The sequence below is a fragment of the Leptinotarsa decemlineata genome, unplaced genomic scaffold, assembly GCF_025532065.1.
Source record: "Leptinotarsa decemlineata unplaced genomic scaffold, Ldec_3_MD MMD2_tig00000035_RagTag_RagTag, whole genome shotgun sequence".
In the NCBI taxonomy this organism is placed as follows: Eukaryota; Metazoa; Arthropoda; class Insecta; order Coleoptera; family Chrysomelidae; genus Leptinotarsa; species Leptinotarsa decemlineata.
This window is the reverse complement of record NW_027412540.1, coordinates 2,212,694-2,236,710: the sequence shown is the minus strand read 5'-3', so window position 1 is coordinate 2,236,710 and position 24,017 is coordinate 2,212,694. Positions and strand designations below refer to the sequence as shown.

The 24,017-nt window shown below is 34.4% G+C and overlaps 1 protein-coding gene across 11 annotated transcripts in view; it reads right to left on the bottom strand.

The window, feature by feature from the left end:
* The window catches only part of Glut1 (Glucose transporter 1), a 356,436-nt gene that overhangs the window by 221,920 nt on the left and 110,499 nt on the right, over nucleotides 1-24,017 (bottom strand). For 7 of the 11 annotated variants that reach the window (XM_074171707.1, XM_074171709.1, XM_074171708.1 and 4 more), the window contains one exon: nucleotides 18,909-19,128. The exons of 3 other annotated variants lie outside the window; for them this stretch is intronic. In XM_074171707.1, the coding sequence (XP_074027808.1) occupies nucleotides 18,909-19,128 (220 nt within the window). Of the gene's footprint in view, nucleotides 1-9,659; nucleotides 9,818-18,908; nucleotides 19,129-24,017 lie in introns of those variants that run through there. One more of the 11 variants, XM_074171714.1, reaches the window with a different exon arrangement.

The window sequence follows — 24,017 nt, the reverse complement described above, 5'->3', positions numbered from 1 at the left end:
GTGATGATGCGTACTTTAGAAAATTCATTGATTATGAACAATTGAGAACAATAATGACGCATAGCTGGATAGAATTTTATGAAATTGAGGGAGTAGAAGAAGCAGCTAAATATTTTACTGATATAATAAAAAACATGATCGAAACACACATTAAAAGTATTAAATACAATAGTAAATACAAAAAAAGGAAACCTTGGATCACAATAGGATTAATGAATTCAATAAAACGCAAAGGAACTTTATACAAACATTATAAGCAAGATATGAGTAACGCAGAAAAGAAACGAGAATTTATCACATACAGAAATCAACTAAATGAATTGATTAAAACTACAGAATACAATTATTATAGTAAAAGCAAAGGTAACAGTAAACTCTTATGGGAAACAATCAAAGAAGTGAGCGGCGAAAACAAAAGCACAAATCAAATAAATTCTCAATGAAAAGGGAGAACTCATTGAAAATTAATCAGATATTTCTGATATATTCAATGATTTTTTCACAAATATTGGTCAAAAACTCGCTAGCAAAATAATCAAACCTCTTTCTCCAGGCCCTCGCAGTTCTCCCACAAGGGGCTCTATATACTTGAAAGCAACAGACCCCACAGAGATTCGCAATATAATCCACTCCCTGAAACCTCATAAATCTCCCGGAATAAATTTAATAAAAGCTGAGACATTGCAAAAGATCACAAGAGAAATAGCTTATGTCATCTGATAAACAAAATAATAATAGAAGGAGTATGTCCGTCACAATTCAAAATTGCTAGTATAAAGCCCATTCATAAAAAGGGAGACAAAAATATTCCATCAAATTATAGACCAATATCCTCAATATCAAATTTTGCTAAGATATTAGAAAAATTATTGAAAAACTTGACTGTTACTTAGCGCAAAGTGATACTCTTTCTGCCAAACAATTTGGCTACCGAAATGATAAATCGACTCAGGATGCTATTTCCTTCCTAACCAGACAAATGTATGATGCACTTGATGAAGAAGGGGTGTCATTTTGTTTGTTTCTCGACCTTGCTAAGGCGTTCGACACTGTCGATCATTTCCAGTTGTTGGAAGCCTTAGAGAGTATTGGCATCCGAGGAAATGCTTTAAAATTTTTTCAATTTTATTCGGACTCTTTTATAGCGCAGACTCTTGGGACAACTTGAAACATATCGTTGAAGAAGATTTCAGCCACCTGATAGATTGGTTTAATCACAAACTACTCACCATCAATTTTGAAAAATCTATGTTCCTACCGCTGAGCTGTTATGCTTCCAACTTGCCTAATTGTGAAAACTTATCTTTCAACAATCATGGAACTACTTTTGAAATTAGCGCAACCGACCAAATCAAATACCTTGGTGTCACTGTTGACAGACACTTAAGATGGAATATACATGTCGACAACGTAACAAATTCCCTCAGAAAATTAATATATAAATTCAGAGTATTATCAAAGATGCTTGATATGCCTGAATTGATCACAACTTATTAAGCACTCGTTGAATCTAGGCTCTCGTATGGCATAATAGGCTGCGGAGGTGTAGTTAGCACACATTTAAATAAATTACAAACTTTACAAAATATATTGATCAAAATACTATTCAAAAAAGATCGATATTACTCCACAAATATCTTATATAACGAAACAAAAGTTTTTGATATCAGACAGCTATTCTTTCATGAAATTTTGAGACATCAATACAAAAATAAAGATAGCCTAATTTTAGTATCGCATTCCTATCATACAAGAGCAAACGTAAACAAAAATTCAACTATACCTATATCCTATAAAGCTATTGGGCAAAGATGTCACTCTTACTTTGGACCAAGACTTTTCAACACCTTGAGTTCAGAACTCAGACAATCTCCTTTTTTATATTCAAAGAAAGCTTAAAGAAATACATCACGGGCGTAGATCGAATGAAAATACATGATCTTATTGATATGAAAAATTCCCAATCCTAACAGGAAATATCTATGTGTACACATGTATCATCTAGTTATTCAATTCTCGGAATAACAAATTGACTGTATTACCAATCTCAATGTCTATATGTACAATTTTGTCTCTAAATATATTAAAATTGTTTTTGATATGAATTCTGAAATATACTTACTAACCATACATTATATATGTAAAATTATTGCTAATAATCATTATGTGAGAGGTGTTTTATAACTTTTATACTTAATTATACATTATATACTAACCACACTTTGAACATTGTAGAGATTTCCACTAATAACTTTCTATGAAAGCAAAGAAATCATTTTAATCTCACTTAGTCGAGAAACCGCACATAATAATAACCTCAAGATAAGTGAATAAAATCAGCATTAATCCCTACGGACAAGATTATCTTATGTAGGGTTCTTGTTTATTTCTTGTAATTTCTTTAGTCTTTGTAAATTTCCAATGTAACCATTGCCTTTCATGAAATAAATTTATTGATTGATTGATTTTTTCTTGTCAACACAAGATCTAATTACCAAAACCAAGTATGCGGCTGGCTTTTGCTGATGTGTTCCCCATCCTTACACTTGGCTGCACCATACTGATGATGGGCCAAAAGCTCGAACCACGTGTGTTTAGCTTGTCCTTTTTGAGTGCTGATTCACAGTGGATGGCACATTAGACGTTTCGGGGAACCAGACAACGGATCACTTTTAAAATTCAATGGGGAGTATATTCGGACTTTGTCTACCTAACTAAAATATTTTCGACAATACGGTGTTACCACTTTTATTATAAAGTAGTAGCTACTTTGATTTTTCAAACGGAACACCTAGTATAAAATATAATTTTTAGAATATAACATGATCAAATTGCATTAAAAAGTACATTTATTTTGAACAATATAAGTATAAGAATACCATAATATTTTGTGCATTTCATTAGTTCAGACTTCCATTGTTGAATATGATATAAATTGGTTTGGAATCTCTGAAATAATGCAGAACTAGACACCTTCCTGAAGCATATCAACAACGTAAGTCCTTTCATCATTTTCATAAAAGAGAAGGAAGTCTACAATGAATTGCCATTCTGAGACGTATTGATAAAGAGGGGAGACTCTAAATGTAAAACATCTGTAAACCGAAAACCCACCCACACGGGACAGTATCTGAACCAGGAATCTAACCACCATCAATCGACTAACAGAGAAATCATTAAGACTCTAGTAGACCTTGCTTTCGGGCTCTGTAATACAAAGGAAGGTCTCGAAAAAGAACTAGGCATCATACAAAATGACCTTCAACGAAATGGTTACTCCAAAATGATGGTGGAACATACTTTTTCTAGAAGACAGCAACAGCCTCACAAGAAAGAGAAGCCGCCACAACCAGTACTTGTACTTCCCTAAATCAGAGGATGGTCGGAAATAACCTACTTCAGATCTGGAAACACTATCTGTTGCAGCCTCACGAAAATCAGGCCACCAAACGCGGACTGCGATTCCAAGAATAGCATTTACCGGATACCTTGCGAGTGCCAAGAATCATACATCGGTGAAACTGAGAGGCCATTGAAGGTTCGCATTGCCGAGCACAAGGAGCACAGATAGCGAGGGGAAACCAGCAAATCAGGAATAACAGAGCATATTTGGACTCATCAACATAACATCAAGTGGTCTCAAGCTGAGATCATCCACAACAATTGTCGAGTTGTGAGTAGCTGTAATTTGCAGGGTGATGTCGGCATTCATTTTTTTTCAATTTTCAATTGACGAAAAAAAGTATGTTTTTTTATTATCTATTATGTAAGATTGAAGTAATGAAATGAAACGAAAATCATAAAATAAATTGTTATAGACCATACATAGTGGAGTCATTAATATGCAAACTTTTTACTATGAATTTAATTTGATGAAATTGAACTTTACGAATAATATATGCCTCCAGTTTCAATGGAAATCCACAAAGGAAAATAATTGTTGAACCACATAAAGTTTTGATTTGTATCTGTAGGAAAACAATTACTGCCACTGAAATCTTTGCAAAACCAAAGTATCAAATGTATATTCAAATAACCTTTTTTGGAGCCTACTTTCCATTTATATATGTTCCAGATAATCTACTATAAATAGCAAATATGTCTTCTATATATCTGATTGCATAGGTAACCAGCTCAAAACAATGTTTTCAAAAATCAACATTTCTCACCCTTGTGATAATTTTCCTTTGGATTATTTATTTTCTCTTTTCACAAGGGTAAGAATTTATTACACTTTGGAATTTGCCAATTGAAATTTGAAAACAAATATTGAAAAAAAACAAAAATCTCAACCCGAAACATCAAAGAGGCCGACGGGAGTGATTTTACTTGTGTTTACTTATATACGGTGACTACGTAGACGCATACATGAGGAAACACGCAGAGGACACGTTTGACAGAATTTGAGCGCATGACAATCCAGGTCAGATGTCAATCTTGCTGAGGTGCCCATCAGTAAGTTAAAGATCGCTCCGGAAGAGCGGGGGTGGATGGACAATATAAGATGTTTTGCACACATTAACCGTGTGGAGAAGATTTCAACTCAGGGCACACAACCCGGGAGGGGGCAAGGGGGGAAAGCATCTTAGTTACTGCGTTGGGACAAAGGAAACAACAACTCGAACACCAACTCGAGTACTGCGACCGTTACCACATCGCTTTCGATACCGCAGTAGTAGATGAAACGTCAGCCATAAAAACCTGCAGACCATGGCCAAAAAAACCGGAAAATAGCTTTCACACCTTAATAAGCAGAGTTTACTTTGTTCAGGTTCATAAACCCGACCTCAATGACCCTGACAATTTGTATGTTGTGTATTGTCTGTGAAGAGATAATGCGTTCAGTAACGCAAAAATAAAGTGCATAAGACTAGAGTTATCTCTGTATCATTTAGGCCTTGAGTATTCAGAACTATATTATTGGAATTGTCGTTCCTAATTTCGCCTCATTAATCCCAGCGCGAGTTTTGTTATCCTTGTTAAAACTTTTCTTTCCAACATGAAAATAATTTTTTTGGTTAGTATAATATACTTGTTGCTCTAGGGAATTTTCAACATCATAGATTACTTACACAATTATTTAAAATGAAGCTTCCAATGTTACCTTTATCAATTTTCAACGCAAATTTGAGAATTTTTGGTGTTTGAAGGATTTTTCAACTATACAATACTACTATCAAATATTACTAAGTTTATGAAAATATTGGAATTATGTATTTGCTTTTACTCAACCACTTGAAACTTGAACGAAAATAATTTAGTATTAATCTGTTTATTGAAATCTGAAAAAATTCATTTTTGAAATATTCTTCTGAAGTAAATATGTAAGGTCAGATGGAAAAAAGAAAATATGTGCTTTTCTATGTATTCTACAAACTTCTTATATTCGATGTTTAAATTTCTATTTGTATAGACCTGAAACCTTGAATCTGTTTAAAATCTGTTTTTCCGTTAACCAGCTGTCGCACCCCTACAAACAACAACCCTCAGAAGGCAAAACTTGTGCGAGCTAAGGATTAACGAGGTCTTACCTTTTTAACGTGTGATTCCTAACACGGGTTGGACGATAGCAAGTGAAGATCGATCGTTCAGACTAGGGCTTGAACCACCGACCAACACGGCAGTCAATTCAAGTGAGTGAACAAATCACCCACGCCGAACCGCTTGGCTACCGACCGACCAAATAAAATGTTTTCTCTTTAGAGAACAATTACTGAATGATTGTTTAATATGGAAAACGAAAAAAAATTGTTATGAAATATTATTTATTTTTATATCTACATATTTTTTACTCACTCAATCGGAATGAGAACAGAAACTCATTATTTCATTATTTACTTAAAGATTACCATCATGGCAGGTTTTACGAAAACCCGTTGTAATGAAAATTTCACAATAAATGATATTAGTAAGTTTAAATATACATTTTCATCAAGTATCGGTCAGTTCTATTCAACTTTTGAATTCAAATAGAATTTCCACACGTTTTATTATGTTATTTAAGTCATTTGCGACGGTAATTTTCTGAAGAATATTTGAAGGTAATGAGAGATTTCAATTGGAAAATTAACATAATTAGGTATTGTCTTTGCAAGTGAATAGAGAAGAGCTCAATTGTTGAAAAGAAACGTGTTATTTTCCTTCAAGTAGTTATCACGATGATTCTGAATTTCCTGGGACCCTTCATTCATTACTTTTTGCTGAATAATGCATATAGTACATTTCATATGAAAATCAATATCACTCACACATTTATTACGATTGGTGATTTAAAAACATCGAACAAAAAGATGGATAGCAACTTTAATCTAATTCGAAGAAAGTGTTCGTAAATTTGATAGATATGCATCCAAATGGGATAATGTACTTTAAACCTTCTAAATTGTGTTTTATACTGCTTCTCGTATCGAACCTCTTCGTTCCTTTCTAGTACGGACGAAATTAAATTGCGCAAAAAGCAAAAAGATTTTATTCCGAGCTGTTGCTATTTCATATATTTCCTGCAGTAACTCAAGGTACAATTTAATAGAAATGTTCTTTTTTCTTGTTTCATTCGAATTTTCTCACAAAGTATCAAAACACGCCATGTCAAATATGAAAAGTAACAAATAACATTTGGACGTTGTCCAAGACTGTACGTGGTTTAATATACCACCTATGATGAACAATGAATGATTTAAAAACTGCAGTTTCAGTTTGAATAAATTTATCCACACGCAATCAATTTGTTTATTTTAGGGTATTTAATGATGCAGATAATGTAATGAACTACATAGGCTGCTGGCAGTTATGTTTCTAAACATGTAATTATGTGAAGAAAGGACAGAAAATCCACTATTATCTATGTCTACGACTTATTGGAGAATTGATTATATTTGGTAACTAAGTCTAAGCATTGGGACTTTCAAGATCATTTTTTGATTTATAGATTTTGTTTGGTTCAGATTCACTGGTTTTCAAATTATTCCTGTTCGAGTATTCTGCATTATGTAACAGAAATTACACCAAACATATAAAAAAGTTTTAACAACACTATACTTTAACAAGGCTTGCTGACTTTTTTATTGCAATTCAAAATTTGTAGGCAAACTTATTTTCATTATCAGTATTATCAATAGTAATACTAAGACTTCAATGAATTTTCATTTTTTAACGAAAACTTTGTTATTCAACAATACCATGGAAGCAAACAGTTAGATAAATCCACGAGTCTGTAGAACGAGTGGTTTTATCTATTGCTGGTAGTGTTCCAAAATTACAAAACACCGTACCCAGCCAAGTGTTTGTCCAAAATTTCGAATAATGTTCTATCCGGCTGTTGTCTTTGCGGATAAAATTCAAAATAAATTTGTGCTGTTTTCGTACTATTCCTATCAAATCTATAATGAAGTTTTGTAAAATTTGTTGTATTTGTGCAAACTTATAATATTTGATGAGTTCTGACAACTAGTGTTCATAACTCACATATAGTCAGTGGAAATACTTAAAGACTGGCTATAAATCAAATCATCTAAAAGAGAAGATTCGTTCAGGCCAGTCTCAACTCTCTACACTGTAGGTTAATGGACTGACACCTATCAGAAAATAACTACTCCCCTGGCTAATACCACGAAGGGCGTTGGATTGTATGCGACAGGTGTCAGTGCAGGATTCTTCACTGAATATGCTGTTGGCGATACAACTGCCGCAATAAATTTTCAATTATTGGAACACACTTGCAGACCGGTTTCGGGCTGTTTGGAAACTCATCAGTGCAAAGTAGTGTATATCATCAACATAAAGTCGATGATTTCCGATAATTGAAAATCGAATTCCTTCAGAGTATTATTCCTCGAACTAAGCTGAGACAGACAACAAACAACAGGTTTGTCATCGCCACATCTGTCGGTCAACGAGGTAACCAACTGCATATCTGAAATTTGCCCAATTCCTTGTATAAGGAAAGAAAACTTAACTGGCCTGAATGAATCGTTCTTCTAGATGATTTGATTTATAGCCAGTCTTCAAGTATTCCCACTGACAATATGTGAGATGATATACACTACCTTGCACTGACGAGTGACCAAACAGCTCGAAACCGGTCTGCAAGTGTGTTCCAATAATTGAAAATATATTGCGGCAGTTGTATCGCCAACAGCATATGCAAGAATAAACTCAGTGAAGAATCATGCACTGACACCTGTCGGATACAATCCAACGCCCTTCGTGATGTTAGCCAGGGGAGTAGTTGTTTTCTGATAGGTGTCAGTCCATTAACCTACAGTGTAGGGGGTTGATACTGGGCTGAACGAATCGTTCTTTTAGATGATTTAGTGTTTATTTAACAAAATTTTTCGATAGTCATGACCATCTCATATGAAATTGTTTTTTTTAATACCTGTGGTTTTAGAAGAGAAATTCATAACAAATTATACATCAATGGAATCAGAATGAGAAGCACTATTTTTCTGTATGAAAAAACAATATGGCGACCATAATAGAAACAAAAGTTGATGATTATTGCCAAAAGACGAAACGTCGGTTAGTAATTTTGAACATGAAAACGTGTAGCTGAAAAAATATCAATGAAAACGAGTTTTTATTTTTGAGCTATGTTGTCAAATAAGGCTAGAAAAAAATAAAAACGAAAAATTCGTCTAGACGTCGAATAGTAAATCTGGGAGATCCCAATGGGGGGTAGGGTACGAATTTGAATTACCCTGTATATCTATCGCTGTTTTGAATATTTTATTATCTTGTCCCCTCAAAGCGTATATTCAAATTTTTTCTGTTGAACACTACAAACAATAAAATGATGTTTTAATATCCTGAAAATAGGTTTGATGAAACTTGAAAGATGAAAATGTTTTACTCATAATGTCAGTATTTAGCAAATCCTTCAAATATTGTGTTTTATAACTGATTTATTCTACTTTTTAATCTGAAAAAGAACTCTTTCATTTGAATTGAAGGGGTTATATTTTTCAGGTGAATAATTTTTGGGAAAGAAAGTTTTTGGCTTTCTACTAATCCATCTTTTTTTTTTCATCAAGATGGAGTAGTAGAAAGCCAAAAAATTTCTTTTCCAAAAACTCTTTCATGTTTTCCAAGGTGTTTACAGTTCCTTTAACTGGAACTCTGCAAAAATAAGTTTGGGATAATTTTCCCATCATAAAACATGCTAAATAATAATTTCATACAATACTTCGGTGCTGTTTTCGTCAGTTGGGAAGTGTGATCAAACTACTCGATAAATGTGCAGAAAAAGTGGAAGGATGATTTTTTCACAGAACTATTGATTGAAAACTTGATAAAATATTATATGTTAGTACCACAATTGAACATTTACATACATACAATCGCTATGTCAATACGATAACGTTTTAGAACTATAAAATGGAATTGTTTGAAAAGTTTACTATTATAAACGGTAAAATAATTGATAAGATTTTTTTTATGATATAATGACATACTTTGGAATACTCGACGAAACATAACAACCATAAGACTCGATAGAGTTGTTAGGAGTGAATGTCACAAACAATACCAATGAATGTTGAAACCATGCATGAGTACTGATGGCATAAAGACCAATATAATGAAAAATAAAAATGATGAGTCATGCAGAAGCAAGCGAAAGCAAAACATTCGCCAAACCACACACCAGCGCCTACTAGTACCTGGGAGGCAAGGATACCATGGCTGTGTTCCAAACTACAGTGGACACCTTCCCAGGTATCCTTGTTCAAATATCCGTTCGCCTCTTATCTGTCTGTCTGACGCGGCGTCACACTGTTTGTCACTTTGAGATCGGCGTTCTTCGACAATGTTCTTCCACCTATAGTTTGGAAACACAGCCCGTCAGGGTTAGCGTGCTCTTTGATTGAGTTTGTGCACTAACATATGTGCCGATCACAAAGGAGTACTTCAATATATTGCATTTCAAAATACAGACAAAATCAGATATGCTAAAAAAATCAGAACAACTCTGACTTCGAAATACCTGTTTTCGAATGTCATCATTCGAAGTATCTAGTGATTTCTAAGATTATGAAACACATTGAGAATTATATGGATTTGAGATACAATTATAACCCAATCTTTCAATTGCACTGGTTGCACTGTCTTTGTTTTTTACCACTTTTATTTGTAATTTACGTTACAAATAACTGCAGTTTCGTTCTACAAGGACATTATCAAACAATTACAATAAACTTGTTTGAAAATGCCCTTATGGGACGAAACTGCAGTAATGTTAGTTACAGATAAAAGTGGTAAAAATATAGAAAGTTTTATTTCTTATTTTTCATCTTGTACGAACTGTATACTCTGTATAACTTGATATAACGTGCTAGGAATCCCTCGTTGAAAGGTAAAACCTCGTTAGTCTTTAGCTGGCACAAGTTTCGACTTTTGGGAGTTGTCGTTTAGGGGGGCGGCAGCTGATAAACGGAAAGACAGATTTGTAACAGATTTTGAAATCAATTCGACTCACATTACTTTGAAAAATAATTACAAATTTATTTAGATCGTTCCGTCTCATCATCTACAGTGCGCCAAATTAGAAACACGGGAATTGAATGAAAAAACTTGAAAAAACTTCAACCAACTTATGGAAGAAAAAGTAACCGTTAGTAACACCAAACTTTTTTCAACCCCCCTTGGCATCAAACCGGAGTTTATTTTGCACCAGAATTTTCGAATCAATGGAGAACACCAAACTTGTTCTGCAGTATCGTTTTATGAAATAACATTAGATTTTTGATTTATCAGATATCTCTTTTTAAATTCTATTGAAGTCTCCTGGCAATTTTGCATTAATAATATTTGTGTAATTGATGACTTGTTTGTTTTGTGTAAATTCATGATCACTTCAATGAAATGAATGAAAAACACTTGTATGATTTCCACTAGTTATTTTATTTTTACGACCGATTCTGTGTTTTACTAATTGATTCGGCCGTTACTTGTTGAAGATCCATAGTAATTTCAAAAACTACACCTCAAGATTTGATCTCCACAAACTTCATTCAAAAAATATATCACAACATGTTTCGCTGAGACATTAGCTTTTTCAAGTGATTTACTTGATCTCCACAAACTTTATTCGAAAAATATATCACAACATGTTACGCTAAGACATTAGCTTTTTCAAGAGATTTACTTGAAAAAGCTAATGTCTTAGCGAAACATGTTGTGATATATTTTTCAATTAAAGTTTGTGGAGATCAAACCGTGAGGTTTAGTTTTTGAAATCATTATCAAGTTTGTAGGTAAACTGGAAAACGAGGGTACAACTATAAAATTCAACACTGGAGATTATAGAAATTGCTGGTGTTGTCAGACTCATAAATTCAAGAGTGGAGACCTACATAAATCAAGGTACTCGTTTTAGAAGACCTGGAAATTATTAAATCAATCAAAAATCCGAAATGTATACCCTCAAACTAGCAACTCGATTTATGTAGGTCTTCACTCTTGAATTTATGAGTTTGACAACCCCGGTAATTTCTATATTCTCCAGTTTTGAATTTTATAGTTGGTACCTTTGGTCATTCAACTGCCACGTTTTCCACTTCACCTACAGAATTCAAATGTTAGTTCTTAAAAATAAAATAACTAGTGGAAATTAGACAAAAGTGATTTTCATTCATTTTAGTAAAGTCAATAATGATATGAAAATTCAACTCAAATGCCGTAATGCTGTGCGGAGTTTCTATATTTGATTGGCGGCATCTCTATTGGTTTTATTTGACTATCAAATTTCAACGCATGATCATGATATTTCAGTTCAACTTTTTGGGAATAATCATTCATAGGGTTAAATACATTGCCAAAATGTGGAAAAAAATTCATCTAATTTTAGTGAAACTAGATGCAAATGAAGCATTGATGAAATATCCGAATCGTGAAGTACATTGATCCACAATGAACCAAATTAGAAATTCAGATGATCTTCAGTTTCCATTCCAGGTTCAAGGTGAGATATACGTGATGTCAATTTGAAAACGTAGCACCCTTTATATTTTGGCCACTATAAAAATTTTCGAAAAATATCAAAGTAAGTCGAACTTATTTCAAGAAAAACATTTTTAAGGTAAGTTTTCAATGGAATTACATCAACCCTCTATCAGGGGCGAACATAATCCCCAAATTCCTTGATAGAAAGAGAGTTAAGTGATAGCCCATTTCGAAGGTCTCCAAGTACGTTTTCAAAAACTCCACACACTTGATTCGTACTTTTGGAGACGTCAAATGAAACTGAATATACTTCAGTATCCATACTTTTACAATAAAATGTGAAAAATTACTGAAGAATTAATGTATATTGAAGAATGTTCGAAATGTTGACTATTATTTTCTTAACAGTGATGAAGTCTGCTCTCAAAGTCCTCTTTAATATTCCGGAAAACTTCTGTCTGGAGTTCTCTATACGTAGCTGTTATTCTCATCTTCAAATCTTCCAAACATTTAGTTTGAGTTATAAACATCGATTTCAGATGCCTACATTCAAAGAAATCTAAGGGCGATATATCGGGGCATCGTGGCGGTCATTCTATAGCCCTTCTTTGACCGATCCATATGCCAAGAAATCTATAATTTAGTCACATCTAACTGAAGAAAATTGTGTGGTGGAGCGCCATCTTGTTGAATGCGAATAAGATCGTCTGGCAAAAGCCGCATCAATTTGATAATCCAAACTAGAAGTTAACAAGGGGTCTATTATTTCTGTTAAATTTTCCTCGATCAATTGAGGTCCAGTAATAGTATTCCACAGAATACCAGATCGCACGTCCACTTTTTCTGAATATTGTGTATATGAACTTCTTCGAAAAGTCGCGGATTTTCCTCGCTCTAGTAGCGAAAATTGTGTTTGTTGAAATACGCATCAGTGAAACAGATATTGTGCCAAATATTATTTTTTTCCTGAGCAACAGAACCAGTTTTACTAAACTCAGTTACGGATTCCAGGGCATATTTATGATTTAAGTTACTGTTGGGATATATTTCATTGAACATTCTTGCCAGTCTTCTGGCGTATCTACTATGTTTGCTATACATAAGAAAAATTTAATTTCTTTGTATAAATACTGTCGTTGAAATAATATAATGAACGCACAATCTTCAACTTGTGAAAATAATTCAACAATAAAGTAATTTTCGTAACAAATAATGGTTTCAGAAATGATAATTTGCCGCTTCATTATTTTGTTGAATATGAGAAGTGGAAATACTTCAAACATTGCAGACGGCTAAAAAACCAAAAAAGGCTCAGGATGTGGAGTGTACTCCAGATCACTAAGCCTAAGGATTAAGTGGGGAATGGGAAAAAGTACTACCGTAGTCCAAACAGAACTGGCTGGTATTCCAATCGCCACAAAAGAAATAACCAGAAAAGGAATTTCTGACAAAAACATAACAATCTGCACCGATAGCAGACAATCCCTATTAACCATGAACAGAAAACGTGTTACCTCGGGGCTAGTACTAGAGTGCCACCAACATTTAGCCAAAGCCTCGGTCGATAATAACATTATCCTGAGGTGGGTTAAAGGCCACGACAGAAGTAAAGGTAATCGCATTGCCGACTCTTTGGCCAATAAAACGGCTGAACTGAGAATTTTAGGACCCAGTGGCACCGACGGCCTGATGACTTCGACAATTGAGGAACTAGCCAAACCTCACACCCATGCTCAAACCCTAAAGAGATGGGATGAAATCAAAGGATGCAATCTTGCCAGGATCACCCTGGGTGACCCTGGGAAAGTGGTGCTCGAAGAAATATCTTGCGATGACCTGGAAAAATCTACACTCAACAGTAGAATTTATGACTGGCCACTGACAACTGAGGAAACACCTCCACAATATGGGGCTAGTGGACACACCTCTATGCAGGATGTGTGTGAACAGGAAGATGAAACTGTCAGACATGTTCTATACGAATGTCCGGAGTTATCGTCACCTGTCCACCTGTCCACCTTCCTGGAAAGGACAGGATGGACGATGACCTGGAACGACAACTCCTTGGGAGGATGTACAATGGGTCACATGTGGCCTAAGTGCTGTGGGTCTACACTCACCCTCCCCCGTACAGGTACAGATACTCCAAACATTCTCCGTTATGTAATTCAACTCAAGTTTTTTCCGTTTCAATTCAATCAAGTGATATCACAAAGTGTTCGATATCCACACTTATTTATAGTTTTTCCCAGATTTCTCGCGAACAAAAGAGGTGGAGTGGAGGTGGTATTTTTGAAAAGGTAGCTGAACGATCTTCAGAATTAGATATCACTCAACTCCCTTTTCCATTTGAAATTCCAGAGGTTGTATCCGCCCCCGCTAGAGTATTGATGTACTTTAATTTGAAACTAGCCTACGAAAGTTTGAAGTATTCATGCATATTTTTAGTTTTCTATATGGACAGAGATATAGAGGTTGGTACGTTTTCAAATTGACACGCTGTATGTGTTTAGGATAGTATTTGTTAAAAACATCAGTGAGTTTTTTTTATTTAACAAATTTGTAGTAGTTAGGTCAGTTTTAGTTACTTCAATTGAAATTATTTTTATTTCGTGGCATTAATCTATCAAAAAATTACTATATTTTATTGAATTTCAAGCATGTTATAGTCGCATATTCAAATTGCCATGAACCATTTATCCATAATAAGTTCTTTTGAATAGTCCATAATCCTAATGAAAACAATATTCACACGCATCAGAAGTATAGCACTTCTTCTCGACACGTAACCAAATCAGCATCATCTCCATATTATTATGATGGTGGTGACGACGACGACTCCATTAAAACTGATTTCAGTCTCATCCCGATGATGATGATCGGTTAAAAACCTGTATTTTCATTAACCAACTGTTTCTCCCTACGAACGATAACCCTCAATAGTCGAAACTTGTGCGAGCTAAGAATCAACGAGGTCTTACCTATCAACGAGCGATTCTTATCATGAATGATGATGATGATGCAATGCGAATTGAGAAAAAGTACTTTAGTTCTGGTGTTTGGGTAAACTTTTCATCAGATTCATATCACACGAGAGGTTCCAATCCTACTTGTCAAGTTACATGATTTTTGATCGAATACAATGTTCGTACGAAAGTCATATCTTGAGGCATTATCATTTGATAAAACCTTATAGATTGTAAGAACGTATGCAAGTATATTGTGAATCCATTCATCATTACTGGCGTACTATTGGCCATAATAGATGACGATGTCGACAATATTACTACTGATCATCGATAATAATAAGAAATGATTTTTGTCCTTTGTGATCGCACCTGAAAATCATCATTTTGACCATAACACGCTATAATAAGTGCAGGTCAAAAACAACAAACAAACAGTGGCATTAGATGAGATCATGAAATGATATCTAATCTAGTCAGTATTCGAAATGAGAATTGAAAAAAATATTAAACGATATGTTAACAAAGTCAAGTTTCACGTGAAAATGAGTTGAGCTAGTTCAATCGACGAGATACATATTTATTATTCTCACCGAACAAATAAATAATAAAAACATTGAAAATGAAACCAAAATAATGAAGAATTTAAATTTTTGAAGTGATATTACAAGTAAAAAAATCAAATTTTATAGACTCAGCTAGGAAGTGATTGGTTAAACAAACAAAATCACCGAATCCTTTGGGTTTCGAAAGTAGGATAGTCCAATACCGTCCAAAAAATTGAAAGAGGAGTTTTCGAAAACGGAATTAATATACTCCTTTAATTCGAAACTACTCTAATCTGAGCCAGATACAGTTGCTGAACGAAACAAAACACTTGTTTCGAATGTTATTAATGTAAGCTACTATAACCAGACTCAAATCCCACAAATCTACACTTTTTGAGTAAAAATTTTTGAATTGTATATTTCAATTCACTTAACCATTTTCCATACTAACTCTGGTGTACTAACGAGTTCTGAACGAGTTCAATCAATTCAAACTCAAGAGTGTTTGTACAAATTTTCAAACACTAAAACTGAAAATTCAGCTATACTTTAACTAAACGATGAAACGTCGCTAAAGGAGGCATTTTCATGAGTTCCGTTTTGAATAAATTATAAAGAATTTGATAATTGAATGAACCCTCTTCAGTTTCTAATTAGATTCTTCAAATTTGACGAGTTTGTTATGCTAACCAATCATCATAGTTTTGTATAAAATCTGACGTATCTATTAACTTTTCAAGAGAAGACTGACTGTTTTAATGTACGAATCATATCTTACAAAAAATAATAAGTGTGGCAAAAAAGCAATTGGAAATAGTCTTACAGTGATTTTTTAATAGATATAGGAAAGACTTATATGATAATATCTGTCGTAAGAGAATTTCAAGTGGGTAATCGTATAATTATACCCACGAATAGCATGGAATTATTTTCGTAGATAAATGAAAGGAATATACTTCACGCAATATTTACTGTTGGTAGGATTTGGTAAAACAAGAAAGTTGCATGGTCTTTTTTATGGAATAATCATGATATGATACATGAAAAAACATATTGTATAGTAATAAATGACAAGCCGAGAACGCTTCAGAACAAAGCTGAAATCAAAAAATGTTTTCCAGGAATTATATCACAGCATAGGAATTCAAATACAATTATTCATTTTCAAACCGGAATGAAAGAAGCTGATTTCATACAGATTTCTTCAAATATTGCCTCGTTTTAAAAAATCAGATCTGAACTGAAAACATCTGAAAATGCTATGACGTAACAAAATATCGTCATGATATTCTTCTTGATATTGTATATAAGTCTTCCCTATTCTTTCATATTGTAACAATATTTTAATTTCAATAAGTCGAAAAGATGAGTTTGTGCATACAAATTCTGCTAGTAGGGGAGTTTCATTTGAATTAGTGTGAAATGCTGTAGGTCACTCTGTTTTCTCAAATGCAGATTGATCTGATCAAACAAAAAAAATTCACAGTTTTTACTTTCATTCATGTCGATAACTAGTCAGTTGCTTAACTGATTTTGACATTTCATCTCCACTTATGGTTTGTTTCCATATATCATCAAATAAGTTCATTTTGTGATACTTTCTCTTCAAATCCTCTATAATTTTCATTATCTTTTCACCAACTCGACAAAAAATAGTATATAGATTTCAGTTATACTAGTGACAAAAACATTTCGGCAGAAATGGCATCTGAAGCAAACATTTTATTATTTCTATAGCAGTTATTCCAATTTTTCATTTCTGGTCGTTAATTTGCAAAATTTTGTACTTCAAAAAGAAGTGCTCGTTGATTCTGACTTCGATATAACCGATTTATCAATTTTTTGAAGTTATGAAAAACATTTTGAATAATGAGGACAGGAGTCAAACTTCTTCTGAGCAGGTCAGCAAATGCTTATGCTCAAACGCTAATTTACCCAAACCTGAGGCGAAAAAATCTTACATAGCTGAACCTAATGTATCGTCAGGTATAGCTGACTCACAGATGCCCTGTTATGGAAAGGTTGTTACGGTCATTAAGATGGGGATTTCGCCTCTTGAAAATTAGACAATCTCAATATCAAACAATCAGTATGCCTTTATTGCTGTTATAGAATATACCAGGAGACAGTCCACAGATACGATTTCAAAAGAAGCACTTTCCTTGGTAGCCTGAATAGCTACAGGTTATCTGAGATAAAAGAGAGGGTATTCTCTTGCTGATGGGCGTCTTTCTGAAATGCGTCACAGGATTCCTATTTCCCGATTCAAACATTTATGGTGCTGACCTTCTTTACCAGATTGGTGAAAATATTCCATATTGTGTCAGATTTATAGCATTTGGCAGTTACAATTCGTATAGGATTCTGGCAGAGAGACAACCTTTGCAAACATTACTTTTCACTCAAAACTACTCTCATGTCGCATTTCTGTTATACATTTGGTAATGCTCGTCATTTCAGTTTTCGAAGAACCAGATAACTAGTAAGGTAAGTTTTCACTTTGGTCAAAAAAATCAGAAATTGAGTCAAGGTCCTGGCAAACTTGCGGTCCGTATCTGAGCATTGAGCAACTGCAGTCGAGGTGGATATTGGAATGAGAGATCGTTGTGTTAATGGATGTCGATACATTCTCCTCAGTCGTACTCGAAATTTACACTTCGACTTGTATACATCTCACAGATAATTTTCTGAAATGCTGTAGAAAATCAGTTGTCCTGTGGTCAGTTTGTGATCATTCATTCAGGGATATCCTACTCATACTGTCTTTGAGTTATCTTCAATATTGTATATAATTTTTGCCTTTTTTGCAATTTTATTGACAAGTGAAAATTATTTGTTATAACATACTTAATGAAAATACGAATTTCCTATGAGTTTTTTTAATTCAACTCAGTAACTCTGGAAAGATAAGGGATTTAAAAACTTCTAGAGCTTGAATCGAACTCAATTTGTGTTCACCGCCAAACAACGAATATTCCTGAGGATTTTGTGACTGCATTTATTTCTCATAAAGATCATCATTTTTTGGAAAAATGATTCAGGGCAAAATATGTAGACATTGTGAAAGTTACCATGGAGTGAAGTTGTGATTGTATATATTTTGATGAAACAAACTATGCATTCCATTTCACACAATGATGATTCTATAGAAATAGTCCTTTGAAAACGACGTAGATAAAACTTCCTTTCTGCAGTTGAATAATAGAATAGCTGCTGTTTGAGATGTAAGGGTAGATCGAAATATCATATCATAATTGAATCATTTATGAAACTGACTCATAAGTTGGGTGATGTTCTTTGAGATGTGGTGAAAATCTTATTTTTGTCATCAAGTGTTTCACTTTGCATTTTCATTGAGAGAGATGGTGGTCATTAGTAATTAAAAGATCACTCTCCTACTAGCAGAACTACCCCGACCTGCTGGTCAGCTTTTGCATCGCTATAGTTAATCTACCTAATAAGCAGCTCTCTGAGAGTGGCTTCGTCTTCATCTTGTATTTCTTGCGTCGTCTCATCCCGCGCTCGGCCTCTGGTGCTGATGGATGGGCGACGCGTCGATGTGTAGGCGTCGCGCTGGAACGGGGAGCGGGCGGTCAGCTTGAGCGTCTCCCTAGTTTCGAACTCTCCGTCGAAGCCCCCTTCATGCTCCTCCACCTCGACTGCTTCCGCTGAGACTAGAACACAAGTTTAGGGGACCTGATTGAGTTTTAAATATTTCAAAGAATTCTTAATGGAATAAAATGGTGTTCATCGTTTTGAGTTTCGATAATGAGCTTACTATTTCCTAGAAGTTCTAGCTGAAAAACTGTCCACAATACACAGGCGTACAATATGTTGACTAATTAATTGATAGCAATGTAAGAATGATGCAGAAACATGAGTGAAAATATTCATAAAAATTCACATGAAATGAGAATGTATGCAATATATCGAGAGATGACAAAGTAACTTTTGATATTAAAACTAAAAATTGGTACATTTCGGGGATTTCTAAGCTGATTTCTGTTTTTATCTGAGATACTCTCAAGTAGTGGTGTCATTTTATTTTTCCAAATTACATTATGATTCAGGAGTAACAAACGAATTTTCGAAATAGAACACTTCAATTCAGCAGACCACTTTTAAAATCTTCATGTAATCATTGTTCACTGTGGTTTTGGCGAATCTGGTCATTATTACGCATTGATCAAAGACGAAACGGACTGGTTTGAATTTGACGAAAGTCGTGTCACTACGTGTTCCGGCGATGTCTTGAATTTATTGGAGCCTCTGGAGACACCCTACATCTTGTTTTATGAAAGAGAGGACATTGGCAGATCAAGATCTTCAGATGATGTGGTGCTGCAGGTTTATCCGGGTTTTCCTGCAGCAGAAATAGCAAATGCGCCACTGGAATCAATGAAGTCGCCCCGGAGCGCCAATCAATTTTTGTTGTTTCATAATTTCATGATTTGTATTACTTCCTTCTTTAAGTATAGTTATTTTTGGAAATAGATCATATGGACTATATTTATTGGCATAATTACAAGTCTTCCAAAAGGTGCTCGAGATTTCAATAATCTGCTGCAGTTTATAATTCAGAATCTATATTTTTCATTGGTACTTCAAAAATCGAATGCAATATGTTTTAGGTTACTGATCCCCAACAAAAAAAATAGACTTACCTATGGAAACAATTCAAATATGAAAATGAATGTATACAGGGTGTTTCAAATTCGATCCTCACCATTGGGATCTCGGAAACTACGAAAGATAGAAGATGGTTGAATTGGGGCAAAGTTGCGCATTTACCTTTATGCCGTTGGAAAATTCTGAAATTCGGAGATATCCGGAAAAAACAGAAATTGTGGAAAATGGTTTTTATTTTTTTCTGGCTTTATTTTTCGAAGGATTCGGAAATAAATTGCACTTCCCCATTGCCACCTTTTTCCTGCTACATACTGGGGTTTTCAGATTTGCTATTCGACGTTTCGTCTTACGGCAACCATCATCAACTTTATTTTTTCTCCTCGGCTCTATATTGGATTCTTTCTGTTTTGAATAGAACCAGATTTTATCTTTTCAATGATGTATCATAATTCATCATCCTTTTTCGAAAATTGGAGATATTGAAACACATTATTTTTTATCATAATAGGCTTTGACTTTGATGTTTCTAAATTTGACTTTCAATTTGTTAAACTCAATGACATTTTGTTATTGTACAAGTCATTGAATTTTTGGCGAAAAATGGTTGTGCCCCAATTTAACCATCTTCGTATCGTTCTTAGTTTCCGAGATCCCAATAGTGAGGATCGAATTTGAAACACCCTGTATGATGAAACTAACCGTAACTTGATGAAAATCCATTACAACTTATTCAAATGACACTTGTGATATTCTCACTCAACATGTCACGTTATGAAAAAACAATGTCAATTTCTTGGAATAAGTAGTAGATATGATTTTTTCGTTAAAAGTGTAGTTAAATTCTATGTCAGCGCATAAGTTGTCAATCTTTACTCATACCTATGAATTTAATTGGTTTTTTCGATTCGAAGCCAAAAATTTGTTCACGATATAAATTTACTTCCATGGAATGCCAGAAGTTGATAAGTTAGGATAATAACTAATTTTATTGTTATTATAAATTGTCAGCAGCATCTTGGATGAATTTCAAAGTCTGTAATGAGACATTTAGCAGTGAGACGTTAAAAGTGAGATTTATGCCAACCATTAGTTCGCCAAAGCCCATAAAGCGCATTGAATTTTCAAATATTTTTCATGAGAAGAATTTCCCTTTTTGATTGTTTGATCCTGAAGTAGGCATGCATCAAATATATTGTTCAAAATGATCACCACCTAGATAACACAATCCTTTCTCCTGAAACATCGTTTGAAGAGTAAATCCCCCAGAGTTTCGCGCTACAAGTTATCGATATTGAATATTTGTCGTACCATAAACAATCTACTAAAAGAAACTCAATGATAAAATTGTTATGAACGTTGAAATATCTGGGAGTGGTATTAGATATATATTCAGTAGAAATCTAAACAGACATAAACTTTCTAGAATCGATTCATCAACTACTACGTACTCAAATCGTTTCATAGCTACTTAATTAATATAGAAATCTTTGAGTAATGTCACAATAAAAAGTTCCTACAAAATCTCCATTTCTCTAGAACGTATCTCAACGGTCTACTCCTCTCGGATTTGTATTCCCTAACGGTATTAGACAAATATGAACTTCCACATATGTATTCATTCCAATTTGTTGCTTCCGTTGAACCACAACCACAGCGGAACTCCGTGAATTTCTACTAACCATAACCCTAATCTCCCCATCCCAAAGCACGGGTGGCGGCAGGATGGAAATGGTTATCGGAGGACGATCCGGCAGATAACGAAATGCACCTGGGTTCTTCGATTCCTAGGGGCTCAACGCGTTAACCGCCTGATTAATGGAGCCAAATCGCCCTAACGATAATTAATATACATAAAGTTCAAAGGGCGTTATATGTGGTCACTTGCCCGGAAATCTACGGACGGTCCATTCCTTCGCATTGCATCAACTCAATTTTGCAGATTTGAAATGCATGAGACTGGCGGTTCCTTCGGTAATTGCCATTTTAGCTTTCGCTTGTGATTTATCTCAGCTGTAAGGATGTATCTGAAATTGGACAGCCCCAGGTTAAGTGCTTTGGGCTTCAAATACTAACTGAAGGGATGACCTCAAGCGAGACAGTATTGAATCAAATTTTGCAATTGTAGTGTTACTCTTGGAGAACAATATTTCGTTATATTCTCTGCCAATTAAATTTTCAAGAAATCATTTACTCCACTTCATTGTATGCTGTGATGTTACTAAAAGTTTCGAAACATGATATATACTTCTAGGTGTATTTTCTTGTGTGACTGATATGTTATAATTTGAAAAAGTTGCACCAATATTTTTGTAAAGCCAATGATTCAAGATGGGTGTAATCCTGTATACTCATATGTTATCCAGCTTTACCTGACAGATAAGAGTATACTCATTCATGTATCATCATTGTTATTGTTATTGGATTATCTTTGATGTCTTTTTAATACCGGACATATATCCATCGGATTTAATGATAATACTGACACAATGCATTTCTATTATTGAAATAGATCCATGTTACATGAAATACACTAAACTGGGATATATTTGAAATTCTGTTTTTTTACAAATCGAGTTCATTTTTACTAGAAGGGACAATTTATACTTCGAGATGAAATGGCATGAATTTTACTATAGACGAGTAGAAGAATTTCAAATTGAACGGAATGTTATTGGAAATAAAAAACGTGTCTCATTCAATAAGTCGATCAATATGACTTTTGGTAACGTTTATCGCCGTCTTCATGTGCAAATTATATATCTAGGTATCTTTCACTTAATTAGAGATTTCATAAGGAAAATCTCTGAAGAAAAATTTGTAGCCATCTAACGATGCAACTTGATTAGCGAAACGCGTATTTGAAGAATATTTTTGAGCTGGCATGGGAAAAGTTTCTTCAATGGGAACATATATATGAAGTTCACGTACACGTAAAAATAAAAAGTATCCATTGATATATGATCATGTTGACTTTCTTGCTCGGGATTACAAGCTTTCAAGAAGACCGGCTACCGGTCGGTCGGTAGCCGGTCGGTTCGACGTGGGTGCTTAGTTCAATCACTGAATCGACCGCCGTGCAAGTTGGTGGTTCAAGCCGCAGGCTGAACGATCGATTTTCACCTGCTATCGTCCAATCACTGTTAGGAATCACACATCGAAAGGTAAGACCTCGTTAGTCCTTTGCTTGCAGAAGTTTAGACTTCTGAGGGTTGTCGTTCGTAGGGATGCGACAGCTGGTTAACGGAGAAACGTTTCAAACATATTTCATTTGAAAGTTCAGCTTCCAATACTTTATTGATAACAGTCAGACTTCAGTTTCAATACTTTTATATAGTTTGTATTCGTTAGTTATTGTGAGTTCACCATTGTACAGCCGGAATTGTCAGTCCTTATGTTCAATTAGTGCTACTGCATACTTATAATTCAGATTTCAGAGGACTATATTCGTACAATGTTTGACTCGACTATATAGATGTAATACCTGAATTGCAGCAGAATTTCACGATAAGACAAAGTATACGGTACAGAACCACTGTACTCGTAAACTACCATAACAGTCGAGTCATCAGTAAATATTTCGTCCATTTAGTTAGTCCATTTCTGTTAAAATAAAATTGACAGCATGTGAACTCGAAACTATCCAAATAGATACGGAATTCTGTAAAAGAAAACTCAATTGATTTGAATTTTTCAAAATTAACGAAATGAGTTTTCGATATTGATTAGGTGAAATGAATCTTTGTATTAGATGCCCGATAGAAGTTGAAACTGAAAACTCCAAAACAAGCACTTTTCCCAATCAACAGAACTGCATTACTCTTTTCGACGCCAACCTAGTTGGCATATTCAGGGGATAAAGTATTCATGTTATAAAAAAAGGAGTGCTTCATCTTATAATGTTGTTCAAAACGGAGCTGATGAGGTGAACAACTAA